The sequence below is a fragment of the Anguilla rostrata genome, chromosome 4 (assembly GCF_018555375.3).
Source record: "Anguilla rostrata isolate EN2019 chromosome 4, ASM1855537v3, whole genome shotgun sequence".
Lineage (NCBI taxonomy): Eukaryota > Metazoa > Chordata > Actinopteri > Anguilliformes > Anguillidae > Anguilla > Anguilla rostrata.
Genome location: NC_057936.1, coordinates 26536915 through 26557705, shown reverse-complemented (window position 1 = coordinate 26557705; position 20791 = coordinate 26536915). Strand labels below are relative to the sequence as shown.

The following is a 20791-nucleotide window of genomic DNA, read 5'->3' as shown; positions in this document are numbered from 1 at the left end:
AAGCTGTCTTCCAAAGCAATGCTACCCAATGTTTCCTAAATTATTTCATTTAACTTGGCCCCATGTTTTTTCATCTTACCATCTGAAGAGATTGTGGTCATTCAAAAATGTGTGTCACATGGAAGTGTGACATGCAAATCATTTATAGTGGAAATAATCTGCAATTCAGCTGTGTTACGCTTAAAAATTGGAATAATGACTACACCATATGTTTGAAACATTGTCTACATCCAGCGCTTTGGGTGTTGAAAAGCACATCATGAATAAAATGTATTATTATCATTATTATTATTATTTTTATATATTATTATTACTATACTCTAGACATACAGTAATGGGGCAAACATATGCCTCGATAAGTTTGTAATATTTTATCTTTAATAGGCCTAAATATATTTCTATTTATTATTAATCCCCCTCTCTGTAGTATAAATGATTTTATGTTTCTTGGTATAAAAGTTTGTGTGTAAATATAAATGTTATATGCTGATAGGAAAATTTCCCCAAGGGGATAATGATGTATTGTATCTATCAATTTATCTATCTATGTAAAGTATATATTTTACAATCTGTAATTATTTTAAATTGCAAATATACAAGAACTTGTAGATTTTGTCAGATTAACTTGACAAGTATACACATCCTTTCTGGAGTGTTACGTTTTCAGCTGTTTAAAACATTTATTCAAATGTCTTCTTCCATGAGCCAGTTTTTGTTGTTTGATGCTTTAAATGTGACACAAAGTATGAATGACCACATTTTCTTCAGATGGTAAGATAAAAAAAAAAAAAACACAGTGGCAAGCATTAGGCTAATAATTTAGGTAGCATTGCTTTGGAATATAGTTTAATTTGTGTGAGCTAAGATAGGCAATATTGTTTGTTGAAACTTGGGCTCAACTACACATGCTGAGCCTGTGCACATTGTAACAGTACAACCAAAATCCGTTTTCACAGACATCATCTCTTGTACTACCAAAGGAGTCATACATATGGTCCAATGCCCATGTTTGAAAGCCTATATGGGGAAAACCATCTGGCCTTTGAAACTAAGGATAGCTGAACATAAAAGCACCATAAGAAGACAAGACACTAACTATCCTGTAGCCACGCATTTCATATCTGCTACCATTCTATCGCATCTCTCAGATTAACTGGGATTGAAAAGGTGACTTTACCAAGGAGAGGTGGGGATCTTAATACCTTATTGGTTCAAAGGGAAGCTTACTGGATTTTCATAGAGAATATTGACTCTTGATGGATTAAATGTTGACTTTGACGTTCAGTCTTTTTATGTGTTTATGTGCTTTGTTGTTTGGCCATTCTATAAAAACTGCTATGGATGACATAAACTATTGCTGAATAACCAGAATGATGAGGGGAAATGGGTTGGTTGGCACGCAGCTATTTTCTGGTCCTTCAGACAACAAAAATGTAACATCAAAATGTTTGATTTCTTGAACTGCAGTCATGTATCATGTTAAAACATCTGAAATATTACTCACTTTTTTTGTGAGTCAAACTGTTTTGTAGTTTCAGAAGTAAAATAATGGTCTTCAGCGACAACTATTTCAGTTTGCCGCTCTGTAGCTGGCCTGCTTTCCAGTAGACCAGCTCCTCCTACTTTTCAGTGGCGGTTCACTTTTTCCCATCATGTTAAAAGAAACAAAACTGAAATGAAATGCAACTCAAATGAAGAAACTCGCTCGCGGTGTGAGCTCCTGGTCTCGGCCCTGAACTGTGGAGAGCAACACACCTTTAAGCACCTGGGCTGATCAAATAACGCAACCCAAAAATGCAACAAAAAAAAATTTGCTCTTCCATAATGGACAAAAGCAAAGTAACAAACCCATCTTCTGGCCAGTGGCTCTCATTAGCTAGTGGCGAGCAAGCTTTGGGCCATGTTTGATATATCAGCCTTTTCCCATAACCTGTCAGCAGACAGGCAAATACGGCCTGCTTTGCCAGTCAATATCTCAGTATAAGGCATGCCAATGGTTTGTAACTTAGAGTACAATGTAAACTGCTGATTTGTGAAATAATCCAGTCGAAACCTTCGATTTTTAAATCCTGATTTTAACTCTGATTAAGCAAGTAGGTTCCGAAATTGTATGTGACAGTGCTCTGATGTTGTGATGCGGCTCTGATATTGCAATGGCACTCCGATGGCATAGCTCAGGAGGTAAAAGCGGTTGTCTGGTAGTCGGAGGGTTGCCGGTTCAATCCCCCGCGCTGGACGTGTCGAAGTGTCCCTCAGCAAGACACCTAACCTCTTATTGCTCCCAATGAGCTGATTGGTACCCTGCACGGCAGCCTTTCTCCGTTGGCGTGTGTGTGTGAATGGGTGAATGAGAGGCATCAATTGTAAAGCGCTATATAAATGCAGTCCATTTACCATGATAACACAAATATTGTGACAATATTTCAGGTGGCTGACGTGTCTGTAGAGGTGGCCACTGTGGATGCCATACTGGACAAGCTCTGCCGGAAGTACAGTCGAAAGAGGCGGAGGGACTGGAAGAAAGAGAAGAAGAAGAGACATCCTCTGTGGAACCTGCAGAGCTTGGCCATCCTCATCATTGTAGTGATTTTCATTATAGTGGTGGTCATGTGGTCACTGCTGTGGATTTTCATATGTAAGCTCAATACAGGCTCCACAGCACACACGCGCAATCATTTCTCATTTAATTCAACTGCAGGTTATGACATTAGTGCTGACCATAGGTGGATTTAGAGTAACACAACTCAGGTGCCATTACATTGAAATAAAATGATAGAAGAACCATAAATTGCGCATGATGCCAATATTAAAGAAGACAATCAGGGCTCTATTTTCTGGCCCGTGCAGGGCATGTGGTGAGCCGTCACTCTGGTGATGTGGCATTTTCATCTTGGATTTATATGTGCCTGAGCCCATTTGGTGATTTGATGACTCACTATGTACCAAACTGGGAGGAGGAGCACTGTTAGGGGGGTGTCACTGCAGATCAAGCAGTGCACTGTAGGTTTTTGTATCAGCATAGCCTGTGCCACCAACTTGCTCAGACCAGGTCTATGGTGCAAGTTCAATCCAACGTATGGCAACCTATTCAAAAGCCAATCATTTTTGTGAATCACATGCTGTCCAATTTTATGTTGGTATGTATCCCCCAACATTCATACTTCATATTAGTCGCTGAATTTCTGTTTTTATACTGCACTGTGGTGTTGAGTGTACTGTATTCCATTCTTTCTCTTACATCCATTTGTACTGCGAATGACAATGAACACAACTTGAAATTGAACAATTTTTTTATTTGAATTACGTGACTAATTGAAATGGTACCTACATGCAAGCTACATGCAATAATTGCATTAATTATCTCTTCCCAAGGTAATTTATCTGCTAATCATCTGCTCTTAGCGGTTGACTTGAGGTGCCATAGATTTTTCCACTCCAGGTGCCATTGATTCTTCCACTTCCACTCCACAATGATGATTTTGCACCTCCTGTACAAGAACGTCAGTTTCCTCTTGGGAGAAGCTTCTTCTGATGAGTATATCCTCGTTTTCCATTGCAGCCGCAGACCACAGAAATTGGCAGTGCGCCAGGGTGCAAAGCGCACAGCTCTTAAAAGGAATGAAATGAGATAATTTGATTGGCTATGACTGAATCCTGCTGCAACACACCCACCAAAATATTCAGCCTAATCTAGCCCAGTTTCCACCTCTGCAGCACATTGTGAGCTGTGCTCACAAAAATATCGAACTTCAGTGGCGATGCCCAGTGCGCCCATGCTCTGCACCACTGACTGCACCCATGCACAATGCGTCATTGATTCCAGAAAATAGAGCCCTCAAAAGTCAAAGAAATGTGTAAACTAAATGAGGCTTTCCATCTTCCAGACAACCATTAATGAAGATTCTCTTAAGAAGCTTGATACTGGCTGTGTAGTATACTCCTGCTCATTTTAAGTCCCTAGGGAAAGCAGCACAACTGAAAAGCAGCGCAGCTGGACCCATCAATTAACCTCAGTGATTTCCTCTTTGATAGTTCGGAGGGAGAGCAGCAGTGGCGTTTATTTTGCGGGGATGTTCCAAGTTGCCAATGTGGAGTTTATTCCAGGATACCGACACACTGGATCCAGTGAGTTCCTGTCTATGGCAAACAGGATTCAATATGTGGTGAGAGTCTATTAACACGCACAGAAACACTATACATACTCTCTCTTTCTCACTTACACACACACACACACACCTGCATACATCCCAAAAGCCAACCTGAGTTGCAATAACCGGGGACAACAATGGACGGTAACACAAACGAATGCCACAAACCAGAAATGGAGTCAGCATGTACATAAAAAGATCAAGTTTATTACAAGCATAAGAAGAAGAAAAAAACACATTACCATGTGTAGGTTAGCAGGATGGTTCAGGCAGTAGACTGGCCAGACCTAGGCTACTTCGTAATCCAAAACAAAACTCAATGCTAAGCCTCCCTACCGGGGCAAAGCAAAAGGAGTCAGTCTTCCAGCGAATACTCTCCCTACTCTAGCCTATCTAAAAAAAATGTTAAAAACAACAAAGCAAAGAAACTGCCTGACCACATGTAACTTACAACAGAAAATAAATACTCTGACACAAACATTCAAAACCAAACATGCGGAAAAATATTGTAGCTTCAAATTTTAAAAGCACGAGGAAGCAAGGAGTGTCAAAAAGGGAATTCTCAAGGAGTCTCTGAACTGTAAATCTCTAAAACAAGGCTCACACACGCACACACACACACACACACACAAGAAATACTCACTTTTTCTCATTCACATTCACTCTCTATACATGCCAAAGGAGGTGTTATTAAGTACTGAATGACAGGTTGTGCAAACGTTTGCACCTGCCACATTTGCTGTTTTATTTTTTTAACTTCTAAATTCAGCAAATAGTGATTCTTCATTAAAATTAAAATAAATATTTCCCATTTAAGGCACACACATCTCTCTCTCTCTCTCTCTCTCACACACATTATTTTATTGTTTTCTCCATTGCAGGTGAGCAGTGTGTACAGGAAGTCTTCTATATCCAGACTCTACAGGCAAGCTGTGATAACAGACTTAAGGCATGTACAGCCTGCACCCACACCCTATGCAGTTATGCTCTGGTATTACTGCAGGACAGTGCATGAGAAGTGTTGTTGTGACCATGGTAACAACATGATTGTAGTGTGTGCATTGTTGTGTGGTGTTGTGTGCAGTGTGTTCAATGATTAATACTTGTTGTATGTATAGTCTGATCCTGGCTTGACATACGGGCGCTTAACTGGAATTTCTGTGGAAGTTAGTGTTTTTAACCCTATGCACATACTGGCTTGGGTGATTTAATTGGGGATTTTAAAGATGTGTACTTGGGGTAGAGTCTCACTGAAAAGGTGTGTGCCATTGAAAACTGAGCTAATCAAATCCTGTTTTGAGACTTGCTGGGTTTTTATCAAGTATTTTATCACCTTGCAGGAAATGGTGGAATGAACAACCAGATGTCAGTACTTTTAATGGCAGGCCTAGATTTTGCAATCTTAATGACTTATAGCACTTTGTATGTGTGAGTAACTTGCCATTTTTGTTGAAACCATGTTTTTGTTCAGATATCATTTCTTTTTGCACTGTGTTTGTGATAAGAAACTGATAACAGTAATGCATATAAATGTAAACTATGAGAGGTATGTATACACATACATACATGCAAACCGGCATACATTGTAGCCAGCGCCAGATCTAGACTGCTCTGATCTTGGAGCCAACAGAGATTTTTTTTTTTTATCACATAATTTGTGATGAGTACAGCAGACCTGGGTGTAAAAATGCAAACTAACCCTTTAAGAAACGCTTGTGGATTATGGTTATCCTTATCTGAACTTTTGCAGTCTGATCAAGGCTTAGTGAAGCACTTTATGTACTCACTCATTTCACAGACATCCGACGAGCCTTCATTTCCAAAATTATCAGCAATGTCCTTCAATTTAAGCTTCCGGGCTCGCAACCTGTGTGCGCTTCTCTCCTGTTCCTTTTTCTGTTTTCTCGTCTGAGATCCACTTTTTGTGTTTATAAGGTTTATAAGGCATTTTGATACGCTTAGGTGTAGCCAGGACTCCTCTTTGCTCTTTTCCTCAGCTAGCTTGCTGACCTTACAAATAGACACTTGACATTGGACAATAGCATACACAGACATATTTCCCAGCAATCTTTGCTTATCAGAAAATAACAGCAATACCAAAGAAATGTCCACAAATTATTAAATTGAATAGTTTAAACAATATGTTTTCTGCAGAATGGGCATATAGGTTAAATTTGACATGATCACAGGCTATTGTACAAAGAATGTGTACTAACCATGACAGAGATGAGTTTGCTTATTAAATCATATAAAACAGACGGCACCTGCATATTACTGTATTCAATGAATGTCTGAAATGTAATTTAGCGTTCAGGGTTTCCCCCAGAAAAGTTGTTAGGCCCGGTGGCAAATATTTTTTGATGGGGGCCGGTGGCCCGGCGCGGGCCGGCGGTCAAGTGTCTTTTTTAATGGGGGCCCGGCGCGGGCCAGCGACAGACGGATGGCAGCATTAAGGTAGGGCCCTATAGTTTCTGTGATAACAGAATCACGGAAGGAATCGCGGAATTGAGAATTTAAAAAAGCTATAACACAGATTCAATAGGGCCCTACATTAAGTCAGTGCTAAAAGCTGACTGGAGATTTGAAAATATAACTACGTAATGTGAATGTTGTTATAAATAAGTCATTTATTCAACACACATTTGAAAAAATCAACAACTATTTACAGCATAGCATAGTCTTACAAAGAATCTGACAACAATGTACAGACTTGGAATGCTGAGCAACAAAAGAAAATTAAATAAAAACAAATAATATCAAAGTTTTTGCACTCTACAAAAAACTTGTATTCAAGTCCTGATTGGCTACTGGATCTTACAACAAGCCTTGGAATGCTGGGCACATTTAAATAGGGATGGGGATCGCGAACCGGTTCCAAGTTGTCCTATTCATTGGAATCGTATGGCTCCGAGCTTATCGATTCCGCTTATCGAAGCCAGCATGTTCTTACGACAGCTGCGCATTGCAAAACAATGACGTTACGCCTTGGGGGAGGCACGCACGCAGGCAGTCTCTTTCAGGTGTTTGTTTTGGACACCAGCTGTCACAACAAATTTGATCTGGGCTGCCAGCCTTGCCTCTGTTGCGATAAAGATTCTAAGACAACTAAGCAATTTCTCTGGATTAACAGGTTATTTTCTAGCCTGAAATGCGATCGTATTACTAAATGGCTACACATGTCATGTAACGTGCAAGTAGTTGGCTATCTCCCTGGATATGAAGTAAATGTTTTTACCAATAAATAATAAAAATAAATGCGATTTTATCCATGGAAATAGCTATACAAAAAGGCGGGTTTGCGATTGCCGTCGTAGATGTCAGAACTTTAAATCTAATAATCGCATATGTAATTTGGTATGAGGAATTATTATGAATGCAGTTTATGGTCTACCCCCCATTTAAAATAGCCAATTCTTCTTGTCCCGCGCTTCCAATAAAATTGCACAGAATCGTGGCGTTCGGGTTACGTCATTCCCGTTTGAAAATGAAACAAACGGATTAAACCACGGTTAGTATCAACTCCTACCATTGCGTTCTTTGTACATGGTATGTTAAAATAAATCAATTTAATGTTTGAAACCGGATGTGTATGCTCAAGTGATTTGCAGTATATTGTGGTGGTGAACAGATGTATAGTAGCGAATGTGTTTGAGTTGACAAACCGACAAACATAAATGGTGCGCACATACGTGAAAGCACCAAACATCCGCTACCATAAACAGATATTTTATGAGGGTTCGCTCCGTTACAACATATGGTACACTGAACCACGAAGAGGCGAGGAAGCAGCATGCATGTAAATAATGTCTCTGTAGTCTAGAATACTTTAAAAAGTAGCCAGTACAAGTTTTGTCTTCTGTAAAACCAGCCCAAGTGCAGAGTCTGTGGCACCTCAAGTTGACTGCCAAGAGCTGTGAGGTTAAATTAGCTTTGGAGGACATCACTAATGCCGTTAATGCATGTAGCTATCATTTTAACTACAGTCACATAATTTAAATTAAAATATTGTTTTGAAACACTTACAGTAAGGTAATTGGCATTAAGTAAAATAGTTCATAACTTGAATTAATGATGTACAAATTCATTAACAAAGCTGTACAGATGAACTTTTCAGTAGTTAGTAGTTAACAACTACATTAGGTAATTCCAATTCATATGACCTTGTTTTGAAGTGTTACCAGTTGTTCAAGTTGAATTTATTCTCATTACAGACGGGTGTAAGAAAAATAACTGAATACAGTACCTTCGGGACCACAGTGCAGTACACAAACAACCAGGAACAATTAAAAACAGTTTAAATACAGGCATTACAATAAAAATGACAATGAACAATAAATGCAAAGTATGTATATTTCTGCATGGGACATTTTTATCAATTTGGACAGCATATAATCCACAAAATTGGTCAATTGGTTTTGAATGTTCATTTGTGCATTGTTTGGAATTAACAAGTCACCCGACACCTGCCAGGTTTGAATTTACAGTGTGGTACTACTGGCCTTGTCACATGGATAATATTTTGCCTGAATATGGAGATTGCACTACTGGCTGGGCTTAACAATTATTGCCCACAACCATCACCTCTGTTTTGAAAGGCAGGTGTAAATTTCCATCTTGTAGAGGTATTCAAGAGCTGGATTACCTCCAAACATATTCATGAGACTAAAACCATTAATCTTCTATTAATGTGGAAATAATATAGCCCTGCTTCCAACAACATATGGTCACTTTAATAACTAAATGTGTCCATTTTTAGATAAACCCGCCCTCGTCTGAACCCCCTTCCACACATGAACTCAGCATCACCCAGTCAGGCTTCCCCTGTTCATTTCTTGAGGGTGCATGGGCCAGGAGAAGAGGGAATGTCCTTCCCCCCTCTTTCAATTATGTAAAATCTGGGCCTGTCTTTATTTGAGGCATCTGAGTTTGACATCTGCGTCATGCACTGGGTCTGGCTTTTATGGTGCTCTGCCTTGTGTGGGGTCTAACATTCTTGATCTTACAGCTCATCTGGCATTTTTACATCAAGTAAATCTATTTTACATGTTGGATAAGTGACTTTTAACTTCTGATGCCAGTTGTGTTCTCTATTCAGAGTACCGAACATTAAACGATGGTGTTTACTGTTAAAACTGCTGGATTAGGAAATTGTCATTTTCAAGATTCACTGTCCTGTCAAGGAATACTGTATTGCATGTGTGTATAATTGTGAATATGGATAGTGTTTGTGTGATTTTGAATGAGGATAGTGTATAGTTTGTCATGAATGATGTCATTGTAAGTATTGTGTCTCAGCAGCAGTAACGAGGGAGGTGTGCTGGTGCACTTCTGGATGGTGTTTGCTGTCCCTCAGCTGAAGAGTACAGCAGTGTGTGAGGAGTGCGTTAGTGCCATTATGCGGAACTCTGTGCTCACCAGCCTACAGAACAGATCCTCCATTGGCTACCTGATGGGCCTGCCAGTTGACATGGACACCATCATTATCAATGGTAACCATAGCTGCTGCTTGTGTGTGTGTGTGTACGTGCATTTATGCATGCATGAGGATGATGACGTGGCTTATTCCCCTTACACAAAGACGACATGTAACACTTCTCAATGCATATGCGCCAACCTTGGATGCCGACAAAGGGACTAAGTACTGCATCTGTAGTACTCCAGACTCAATCATCCAGAAGATATCACCCAGTGACAAGCTTTTGTTACTGCGTGACTTCAATCCCCATGTGGGCTCAGGGAAGGCATGCCAAGCCAGCAAAGGTTGGCGACCTTAGTGACAATGGTCTCAGACTACAAACACTCTGCTCTGAACACTACCTTGCCATTACCCACACCCTGTTCCAGTTTAAAGAAACAAAAACAAATTGAAGACCTCCTGGGAGCTGCCTGGAATTCTGCAGTTGGGCATCCATTGTGCTGCAGAATTGATGGGATTCACCAACAACCCCATCAAGATTGGTTTAATGAAAACTCCCCTGGCATCAATCACATTTTCAAGGTCATGTGCCGCCTTAGCCATGTGTAAATACTAGTTTCTATCCAAAGCAAGCTCATATGATCACTGTGGCCAAACAGAAACTGTTTTCATTGTGCAGATTTAAAAAGTTACCCATTCACGACTCTGACATGGTTTACCCCGGCTACATGTGCCTCACATTGGAATACTCCGCACCTGTCTGGCACAGCTCCCTCACCAGTGGACAGAATGGAGAAGATACAAAAATGCACCTGCCTGACCATTCTTGGGCGTAGCTATACCACCTACCCGGATGCACTATTAACCCTCAAGTTTCCCTCACTGTCAGACGGATGCTTCAGTCTGCGCCTTGCCTTTGGACAAAATCTGTTCAAATCCAGCTTCAGGAATTCGCTACCTCCCTTTGCGAGGAAGTCTCAACATGATTTCAATTTCAATTAACCTGTGCCAGCCACTGGCAGATGGGCTCCCCTTCTGAGTCCGGTTCTGCTGGAGGTTCCTTCCTATTACTAGACAAGGAATTTTTCATTGCCACTGTTGCCCTAGGTGTGCTCTGGGGGGCCCCGTTCAGGCCCAGATCTCTGTGAAGCTGCTTGGTGACGATGCCCATTGTGAAAAGTGCTGTACAGATAAAATTGAATATAATTTTTATGTAATGCCAGCATTATGGCCTGTAATGTCAATTACTTTTTATAAAGTAACTGCTGTCTTAAATGGCGCCATGCATCTTTACTGTGCTCATAGTTCCTCTTTTTAATGTTCACAGCTACTCAATGTAATATACTTATTTTCTGGAATGCTGAATATGACTCACTGTACCTCTCCCTTTTTTCCTCGACATTGCTTTGAATGCTCAGCTGCTCTGCGTTCAGACTACACAGGGACTTCGGCAGGTAATTCATCTGAAATCTATAGCTGTAGGATTGTGTGTAGTCTTTAGCAGTAGGATGCGCATAGCATGGCATGTAATATAATAATTATGGAACTGGGTTGTTGCAATTTCGGATTACTACAGTATGTGGCACTGCTGTTGTATCCTTGAGTGAGTTGTTTATACATATACAGTTTGCATTAAAGAATGCAAGCTCTATATGTTGCTCTGGCATAGAACATCTTCTAAATGCCTAAAATTAAAATGTAATAATGTATTGCAGTATAATACATGCAATCTATTGCTGTTGGGTGAGTGTCTCTCTTGTGTCTTTCCAGACTCTCAGTGTGTTGATAAGCTGTATGCTAGCATGCTAGGAGGCAAAGTACCCCTCAATGTCTTCTCCTCCTGGGGAGGGCTCAGCTGCCATATCAAATTGACTTCTGCCCCTGGATCTCTGATTCGCCTCACAATCACTGCCTTCCAAATTGAGGCCAGTGACTGCGTGAATGATGGTCTCACTGTGTATGATGCCCTGCTGCCCATGAGAAGCAGGACTCTCCACAAGTGAGTGAGTTTAAATATCTGTCTGGTCTCCTGTTTATGGCCTATGGACATTTCTGTTTGTTCTTATTCTGTATTCTACTTGCACCACATACAGTGAGCTCTATAACGTTTAGGACAAAGACATTTCTTTCTTTATTTTGCTCTGTTTCATGCTATTTTAGATTTGTAATCAAATCACCTGTTTAAAGTTGAGATTTTAAAAATCGCTATTCGCATATACAGATAGTTCATCATTAAGAAAAATGAAGTTGTACTGAAGTACAATTTCAGTAAAGAGAAAATAAAGTACAATCATTTGCCACTTTATTGGGTTCACCTATTTAGTATCGGGTAGACCCCTTTTAGCCTCCAAATAGCTTTTTGGGAATCCTGCCAAGAGCAATGCAGCTCATTTTTGGTGGTATTGTCATAAAATGTGAAACTGAATTTGTCCAGCATTGTGGCTGTGTCTGCATTGTGTTTCTAAGCCCAGCAGGCACAGCCTCATACATCACAATCGTGAAATCATGTAATATTTTTAAATTGAGGAAGTTATACTCCCTGGTACCTTAGCTGTACATTACATTTTTGCTTAGGGTGCCATATGCAGACCATTTTTTCTTAATTCTTCCCTTGGTTTAACTTGACTTGCTTGTTATCCTGGATTGGCTGTAGTAAGGCTGTTGCAGTAGGCTGAAAATTTAAATCTGGGGTGAGAGCACTGTGTGTACCTGTGTATACAGTTCTGGGACTACATTGTGTGTAAGTCGTGTGTAGGGTTCTGTCCCTCAGGGGGTCTTACCTGAATGTTTTTGCCCTGCTGCAGGTTGTGTGGACCTGTGTCCCATGCTGTGTCCCTGGTGTCCACAGGCAATGTGATGCTCCTGTCCTTCAGACTAGAGCAGGGAAGTAAGAGCTTTAGAGGACACTTTCAGGCCATCGCGAAGGAAAGTGAGTTCCCCGTACCCACCCTGGGCGCGCGTGCGTGTGTATGTGTGCGTGTGCGTGTGTGTTTGGGCATGTGTTCAGTGGTGTTTGTGTGTGTGTGTTCAATGGTGTGTGTGTGTATGTTCAGAGGGTTTGTGTATTCAAAGGTGTGTTTGTGTGTGTGTGTGTGTGTGTGTTCAATGGTGTGTGTTTGACAGGGTGCTGTACTGTCACAGGTTGCTTCAGTGTGATCCAGTTGGAGTCAAAAACTGGATTTAGTGGAGAGATCAGCAGCCCCTTTTACCCTAGCCTGCTGCCCCCTTACTGTACCTGCACCTGGCACTTTCAGGTAACCCTCACAACCCCCTGGCACATTCTAGACTGTTTGAGAGAATGTCTGAATTCACAGCAGCCCACCCCAATTACCCACTGAGTGGTGAGAAAATTTTGTCTGAAATGAATTTGCCACCCTGTCAGATAGGTTAGGTAAGAGTGTGTTGTGCTCAACTTGAATTGATTTTTGCTTAGTAAAGTCTTACTGTTGCTAAAAAATAGTCATGAATAGATGAGTATTTGGGCATATAGAAATTGAAATGAAATTGCTGTTTATGTTTTGTTTTGCAGAGCCCACATCCTTCTCTTGGTGTGGCCCTAACATTTAAAAACTATGTGCTGAGTCAGAAAGACCTGAGGAGCTGTGAACATGGCTGGTGGAAAGTCAATGAGAGCATGTAAGCATGTGTGGTGGACATAAGTTCTGGTGTAAAGTGTATGCATGTATATGCTATAGCAATGACAACCATGTATCCAACTTGATTTATTTATTAAACATGCTGAGAAAATCCGTGGATCATTCTGGCCCAGCTTAACCCCTGTGTGTATAAATATCAACATCCTTTTCTCATAAGAAAATATGCATTTAATGGTCCTGCTAGAGATATATACTCACATAGGTGGGGTAGGTGATGCCTGGAGCCATCAAGAGTTTAATGCAGGAAAGACAGTAAGTTGAAAATGCAAAAGCAGGGAAACTGAGGGATAAATGGGGATCTCAGAAGTCCACAACTCAGACTTGTGATTTACTTCTTCAGAGAAAGAGCATAGTTTCTTCTCATCTTCATATGCACATTTTAATACATTGGGCATTATTGAATTGAAGCCTGCGTCCAGTTGGGTTACTGTCTCTCCTCCTTCACTCCTGTGGTTGAAATTTCCCTATTTGAATGAGATGGATAAAAACCTGATTTTTTGGTGAAATGTGCCACTATGTTTTCTTCTCTGCAGATACTGTGGCAGCCACATTGGCCATGCCACCGTGTTCTACATTCCAGACCCTAACCCCGAGGTGGTGTTCCGGTGCAGCTCCCGTGGAGCCGACCCACCTATCACCGCCACGTACCAGACCTTCAACATCAACCAGCGTGAGAGCCAGGATGCCTGATATTCCTCCTCCTCTTCCTCTTTCTAGTTTTATTATTAGGAAACAATGTTCCTCTAGAAGATATTTTGTGGGAGGAGGTGGTGCTTGGGTCTTTACGTTACATTATTTCTTCTCTGCAGATACTGTGGCAGCCACATTGGCCATGCCACCGTGTTCTACATTCCATACCCTAACCCTGGTTTGTGGGAGGCTGGATGTTTGTCTCAAATGGTGAAAAATCCATAATTGTGGACATATGGGTCCTTGAGACAAACATGTTCTTCATAAAGAGCCAGATAAAATGACAATATTTGACATCACACATTGCAGGAATTGTCATTTTTTAAGTATTTCCATTTCAGTTCATTGCAATAGTGCTGCCTTGTGGCCAATCAGTCAAAATTTGCTAAGCACTGGTTGAGAGGGGCCCTCTATCAAGGTGGCAAGATTCATATCATATCATATTTAAATAATAAGAAAACAAAAATGTACTCAACAACTATACTCAGTAGCGATTCAGACACAGCCCTGGATTCTTAAAATCAAGGCGCAGGTAGGTAATTGTTGCAATACAAATTAATGTTATGCAATTCAAATGTAATTTCTGCAGGCATTATTTCTGCCTGTAGGACTGTTGCAGTTTTTGTGTGCTCAGCAATACAGTTCCTTCTTATTTTATCTCACCATAATTTCTAGGAGATGATGTCTTCGTGAAACTATTACTGTATTTTAATAGGCAATAGTATGTAGTATGGATGTAGTAACTCGCTGGCTATAAGGCTTGATATAATGGGAGACACATTTGTACTATTATTTGTAATTGCGTTGTAATAATAATATGACAAATTACAACTTCATATATAAAGCTGTTTCTCCCTCTCTCTCCCTCAGCCTGCCCTGATGGACACTTCCTGTGCTCCACGGGGCTTTGTGTGGACAAGAAACGCTGCTGTGATGGATTGGACGACTGCATGGATGAGAGTGATGAACTGTTCTGCGGTACGTAAAGAGAAGGGCAGTCAGCTTTCCTGTATGCGTGGAGGGGGTGTAGTCAGAACTCTCTGCTGTCTGTGAGGAGGTCTTCTCTGTTTGGAGGAGGGAGGAGTTACCTGTGCTTTACATGCGGAGAACGGGGCAGTGTCAGAGCTCAGCTGAACATTTTAGGGGTGGACTCACAGCTCTGCACATTACAATCTCCTGTGTTAATTCAACTCTAACAGTGTTAATTCAACTCTTAACAGATAACATTTGGTCACAATCTGGATTGTGGGATCAAATTTAATCTGTTAAGTGTTGAATTAACACTGGACATTTTAGTGTGTGCATAGTGGATTATTGAGATCACTTCACACAGATGCAGCACATATAGTGTAGGTTTTGTTGCAGTAGATATATATGAAAGATTACCATGTATTGAAGAATAATCCTCTTCATTCCCTTTAAGCCAAGCCTTCCAAAAATTGTGCTGGTTCCACCCCTTTGCACCCACTGTATGTCTGCAATGGAGAGAGGGACTGTGACAATGGCAAGGATGAAACCAACTGCACTCTGGGTAAAGATGGCTGCTTAATGCTTTCAGAGAAATAGTTAAATGCTCTACAGTACAGAGTTTGTATTGGAAATTGGTGGGGAGAAGGGGAGTATCTAAATATGCATAATGTGTACACATGCGGGCATGTTTGCACACACGTGTACATGCAAACACACTCAAACAAACAAGGATGTATTGGTCACATAACTACTTTTTCTATGGGTATTAAAGATCACCATCTCTCACTACTCTGAGGGGGCTGTGGAATTTGATGTGCCCAGTGAGGTGGGACGGGATTCCTGAGGTGGGGGGGGGTTTTCCTCTCCCCATCTCCCCGGAGACATCTCTGATCCTATACAACATCCCTGCCATCCTACAATAGAGGTTGCTAATGAGAAGGGTGCAAGTGGACACTCAAGACATGTATAGTGTGATGAGTGCGTGTTTTATCATGATGACTGTGTAATTTGTGATGAGCGGGTGTGGTGTGGTGTGCCTGTGGTGTGTGTGTGTTTTGCTGGGATTACTATGTATAACAGGATGAGTCTGTGTTTTGTTGTAATTGTGCATGCGCTGATGGTATGGTACCTATCCGGAGTGATGAGTGAGCATATGGTGTGATAGGTGTGCACGGTATAATTTTCAGTATTTTTCCTGCAGAAACAAGTTGCTCAGATATTCGGTTCCAGTGCAGGAGTGGAGCCTGCATTCTTAAGAGAAATGCTAAGTGTGATGGTGTATTTGACTGTTCGGACCACAGTGATGAGAGCGACTGTGGTGAGTGTCTAACCTGAATCAGCTTAGACTGCATAATTTTATTGACTGGTAAAAATCCATTAGTAATAGCATAATTAAAATAAATAACATTTAAAAAACATAATAACAATAATAATTCAATTTAATATTTTTTGAAACCCTTGTGGGTAAAAAGTGTACTTGTATTCTCACCATAAGCCCTGAGCCCAGATCAGTGTCCTCCTATTGAAGCGTTGTGTCTGTGACCTGAGGGGGTACAGTGGGTGGGTTCATTTGGGATAGCTGGTTGAGTTTGGGGAGCATCTCTCAGGTCATGTTTCATTATCCTGACAGAAGGAATCTTGGCATCACTAAACCATAACTGCTCTCTTTGTTTATAGTAATTTCTCCAGTGTGTTCTGCCCATGCTGCTCCCTGACTCAGCTTTGATCACTGAGATGTTCAGTTGACTCCAGTCACAAAAACAGACCTAATTGAATTTGCCTGACCCTTGTGACCCCTGTCTGCAAGTTCTACCAGCATGACTTTGTACTTCTGAGACAGTTTTCCAATAAGCTGATAGTACTTCCCTGCCTATGGGTATTTACTGACCACTGTTCCCCAGCCTGATCACACATGGACTGCTGCTACGCACTGCGGCCACTTGACCTTTGATCCCCACACTGACCACACACTGCTCCATATAGACTGCTCCTCCTCTCTCCTGACCATGACCACAGTCATACACATTTTGTGTGCCATGGGGGCTTGTTTCAAAATTCTATTATGAGGCCCTATCCTCTACATGGCTTTAAAAAAATGGAAATCTTACTATTACATTTTTTTTTCCTTTGCGTTTCATTTAATCTGAAATTATTGACACTGCCACAATACACCTCTGTAATACTGTGTAATGGGCCCACAGCTCAATGCTGTGTTTCTGTCTCGCAGCCTGTGGCCTGCCCAGCCTGGGGAGGTGGGGCCAGGGGCGTGTAGTGGGCGGTGCCAATGCTCTGGAGGGAGAGTGGCCATGGCAAGTCAGTTTGCACTTTGGAGGACATCTCTACTGTGGTGCGACTGTCATCTCAGCTGAATGGCTCCTGTCAGCAGCTCACTGTTTCAGCAGGGAGAGGTATTGCACTCACTCTCTACACACACTTGACACACTCTTACCCTACACAATTACACCTGCACACACTCTGCACATGCACTGTATGCTCAAACACACTACATACACTACTGCTGATGCATGCACTATATACACAATTGCAGATACTCCCACACTCCCACCTGTAGGTTCATTATGATAGCAGGTGCTATGTTTACTTATTTTTATTTACTTGAAACCCATAAGAAAAACCACAATCATTAGCCATCTTCACAGATAACTGTTGGCACATATTCAAACTAACAGCACACAGTACACTGTTCTCAGTAAACGTGTGGCACAGCTGTGACCTTTGACCTTGGTGTCCTGCAGGTTGTCAGACCCACGGCAATGGAGAGCTCACCTTGGGATGCTCACTCAGGGAGCTGCTAAACATGTAGCGGAGATCCGCAGGATTGTGGTGCATGAATATTACAACGCTCTGAACTTTGACAATGACATCGCCCTGTTGCAGCTCAAGAAGACCTGGGCCCCCTCCCTGAACACCTACATCCAGCCCATCTGCTTGCCCCCTCCCTCTCAGGCTGTCACTGAGACACACACCTGCTGGGTTACAGGCTGGGGGTACCGCTCTGAGCAAGGCAGGCACACACACGCACACGCACACGCACACACACACAAATGCGCACACAAAAACAGCAGCTTGTTACAGATGGTGTGGCGCATTCAGTCTGACCATGTCTCTTCCCTCTGCATTGACAGATAAAGTTCTTCCATCCATTCTCCAGAAGGCAGAGGTGGGAGTGATCAGCCAGTGGGAGTGTAAGAGGAGCTTTGGCCTGGTGTCGCCCCGCATGCTGTGTGCGGGTGTTCCATCAGGGGAGAGCGATGCCTGTCGGGTGAGTCACCCTGATCCAGGGCCATATCATCATAACATAACTGATACAGCTAATTACATTCAGTATTACAATGCTGTAAAGGTAAATTCAATTATGGCCCTTTCCCAATGCATAAAACAGTTCATAAACCATCCATACCCAGAAATATGGGGAATCTTGTTCCTGGAATGAGTTTCATGACAATGAGAATTTGAGAGGAAGTGGTTGGCTGAGGTGTACAAGGGCAGAGGTTTGATAGAAGGGTCAGACAGAAACTGCCTTATCTGAAATCTGACAAATTCACGTATTAAAGTTGCCTTCTGTGGTTTTAAGCACGGTTAAACACATCAAAAAGACATGAATATGTGATGAGGTAATCCAGCCAGCTACTGCGTATGTCTTTAAAAAATAATAAGACAGCCAGTTGTACTTCCTCAGGTAAAATATTTTCCATGTAACAAAAACAATCGTACCATGCTTTTGACTGGAATACCCTGAAAATATAGATTCCAAAGATCAGGCCTCATCTTATCTAACCCTAACCCTAACCCTTATCTATACAGACATTACATTACAGGCATTTGGCAGATGCTCTTATCCAGAGCGACTTACACAGCATAGCATTTACACTGCATCCATTTATACAGCCAGATATATACTGAAGCAATGCAGGTAAAGTACCATGCACAAGGGTACAATGGCAGTGTCCTACCTGGGAATCAAACCTGTGACCTTTAGGTTGCAAGACCAGCTTCTTACTTATTATACTACATTGCTGCCCCACTCAGTGATTTCAATTAAATATTACAAGATGGCATTCAAACTTAAAAGGAATGTGATCTTTATAGCATTCTTTAGCCAGCAGAGTCTCTGTGTCCATAGTTTGTGTGTCCTGTATCTCTTCTGCAGGGTGGTAAAGTCATAAAGCTTTAAAAGGAGGGGAAACTATCCAGGTTTAACACTGCATGTTTATTTAAATTTAAAGGACCTCCAGATTGGCCCTAATTGCCCCAAAGGCATTCTTTTGGTGTTTGACAGACGGATAGATAGTGAGGAAACCGATAACATTACTGTAGTCACACAGAGCAAGTTCTCCAGATCAATTTACATCGCCTGTTTCTTAAAGGCACACTGCTATAGAAATATGCCCATGTAGCAAAAAATACAAACCAAAAATGCAATAATCACATTGAAAACAGAACAATACAAATGTCTACTGAAAACTGCACAATAACTACTAAGAAATTATAATTAGCCTGGCCTAGGCTAGAATCAGTAGTTCACTCCACACCTGATGAAAAGCATCAAATTACACTTGTTAAATATAGATTACAGTAGTAATTACAGTAATACATAATTACGGTTTTTATAACCCCAGTCTCTATTCCCCTTTCTGCTCCAGGGTGATTCAGGGGGTCCCCTGTCCTGCCAGATGCAAAGAGGAAGCCATTGGTTCCTTACAGGGATTGTGAGTTGGGGTGCAGGTTGTGGGAGGCCAAATCTACCTGGGGTCTACACCAGAGTGGCCAAGTTCATCACCTGGATTCAGAGCCATACTCTCCATTCAGAGGCATTGCAGAACCAAAGCCCCCAGTAAAGCTGAATATGGTGCTACATAAATACTCTCCCAATCAAATTGAATAGCATTTGTGCATTTCCACATTTGTTAAAATGAGCATTGTGCCTCTTCTGCTTAGTCTTCAAATTACTTTTTAATAGAATTATTAAACTGGAGAATTAATCTGACACACTTGTCTCCTGCTGTCTTATTTGATCGTTTATTGTGTTAATAACCCATTGTTCCACTTACAAATGCTTTATAAAGTATTACTAATGCTTCATAAATCATTAACACTTCAATGTTTTATTAAGAAGAATGCCAGGGTTGCCAGTTGATTTCAATCCCTGCAAGATTGCAATATGTACTTTTCAGATAAGAGTTTATCAAATGGCAACAGTGCATGTTTCAACTTTGGGCAGGACTACCATTTATCCCATTTACTTAAATAGTACTAGCTTGGGAAATAAATGCTCTGCAAAATAGGCAGTTTGCACAACTGGACCCAAAAAGACTTCATGCATAACAACATGATGTTTTAAAACTTATTTTAAACTTTTTAAAAAAATTTTAAACTTCTGTGCCATATATTACAGAAAATTACATACACGTAATTAAATTACACGTGTTATTATATCACTTCTTAATGCCAAATTGTTTCTGGGGTTCTAGCCAGAGAGCAGATAAGTGTATGACCACAGCAGGCACTGACATGGTCTGAAAAGTCTGTGATCATCTGGGATAATAAGTGTCAGAATTTTGAGACATTTAAATTTTGAAAATTAAAAAAAAAAAAAAAAACACAAAATCTGTAGTGGGATTATTTGAAAATGCTACAGTAAAACTCCACACAAATTGGTTAGAATGTAGATCAGGACCCCTTCTGTCATTAACTTTTTTTAAAATTTTTACAGTTCTCACTTAGCCTGTGCTGAATTACATAGGATTTAAGTGGGATTATTTGAAAGCACTACAGTAACATTTCACAGCAATAGGTTAGAACATAAACTCAGACCCCTTCTGCCATGAACAAGTGTCAAAAGTTTGAGACCTTTTTAATTTAGGGAGAAATTCCAATTTTTTTTTATTAGT

The 20791-nt window shown here is 41.0% G+C and overlaps 1 protein-coding gene across 1 annotated transcript in view; it reads left to right on the top strand.

Annotated features, from left to right (window-relative positions):
- tmprss7 (transmembrane serine protease 7) overlaps positions 1–19887 on the top strand; it is a 22422-nt gene extending 2535 nt beyond the window's left edge. The window contains exons 2-18 of the mRNA XM_064331836.1: positions 2428–2635; positions 4033–4163; positions 5030–5097; positions 9447–9637; positions 10983–11018; positions 11335–11563; positions 12369–12493; positions 12706–12818; positions 13094–13200; positions 13754–13890; positions 14781–14888; positions 15334–15441; positions 16081–16197; positions 17107–17287; positions 17636–17904; positions 18026–18162; positions 19544–19887. Of these exons, the coding sequence (XP_064187906.1) occupies positions 2428–2635; positions 4033–4163; positions 5030–5097; positions 9447–9637; positions 10983–11018; positions 11335–11563; positions 12369–12493; positions 12706–12818; positions 13094–13200; positions 13754–13890; positions 14781–14888; positions 15334–15441; positions 16081–16197; positions 17107–17287; positions 17636–17904; positions 18026–18162; positions 19544–19738 (2460 nt within the window). The 3' untranslated portion in view covers positions 19739–19887. The remainder of the gene's footprint in view (positions 1–2427; positions 2636–4032; positions 4164–5029; positions 5098–9446; positions 9638–10982; positions 11019–11334; positions 11564–12368; positions 12494–12705; positions 12819–13093; positions 13201–13753; positions 13891–14780; positions 14889–15333; positions 15442–16080; positions 16198–17106; positions 17288–17635; positions 17905–18025; positions 18163–19543) is intronic.
- The last annotated feature ends 904 nt before the right edge of the window (positions 19888–20791 follow it).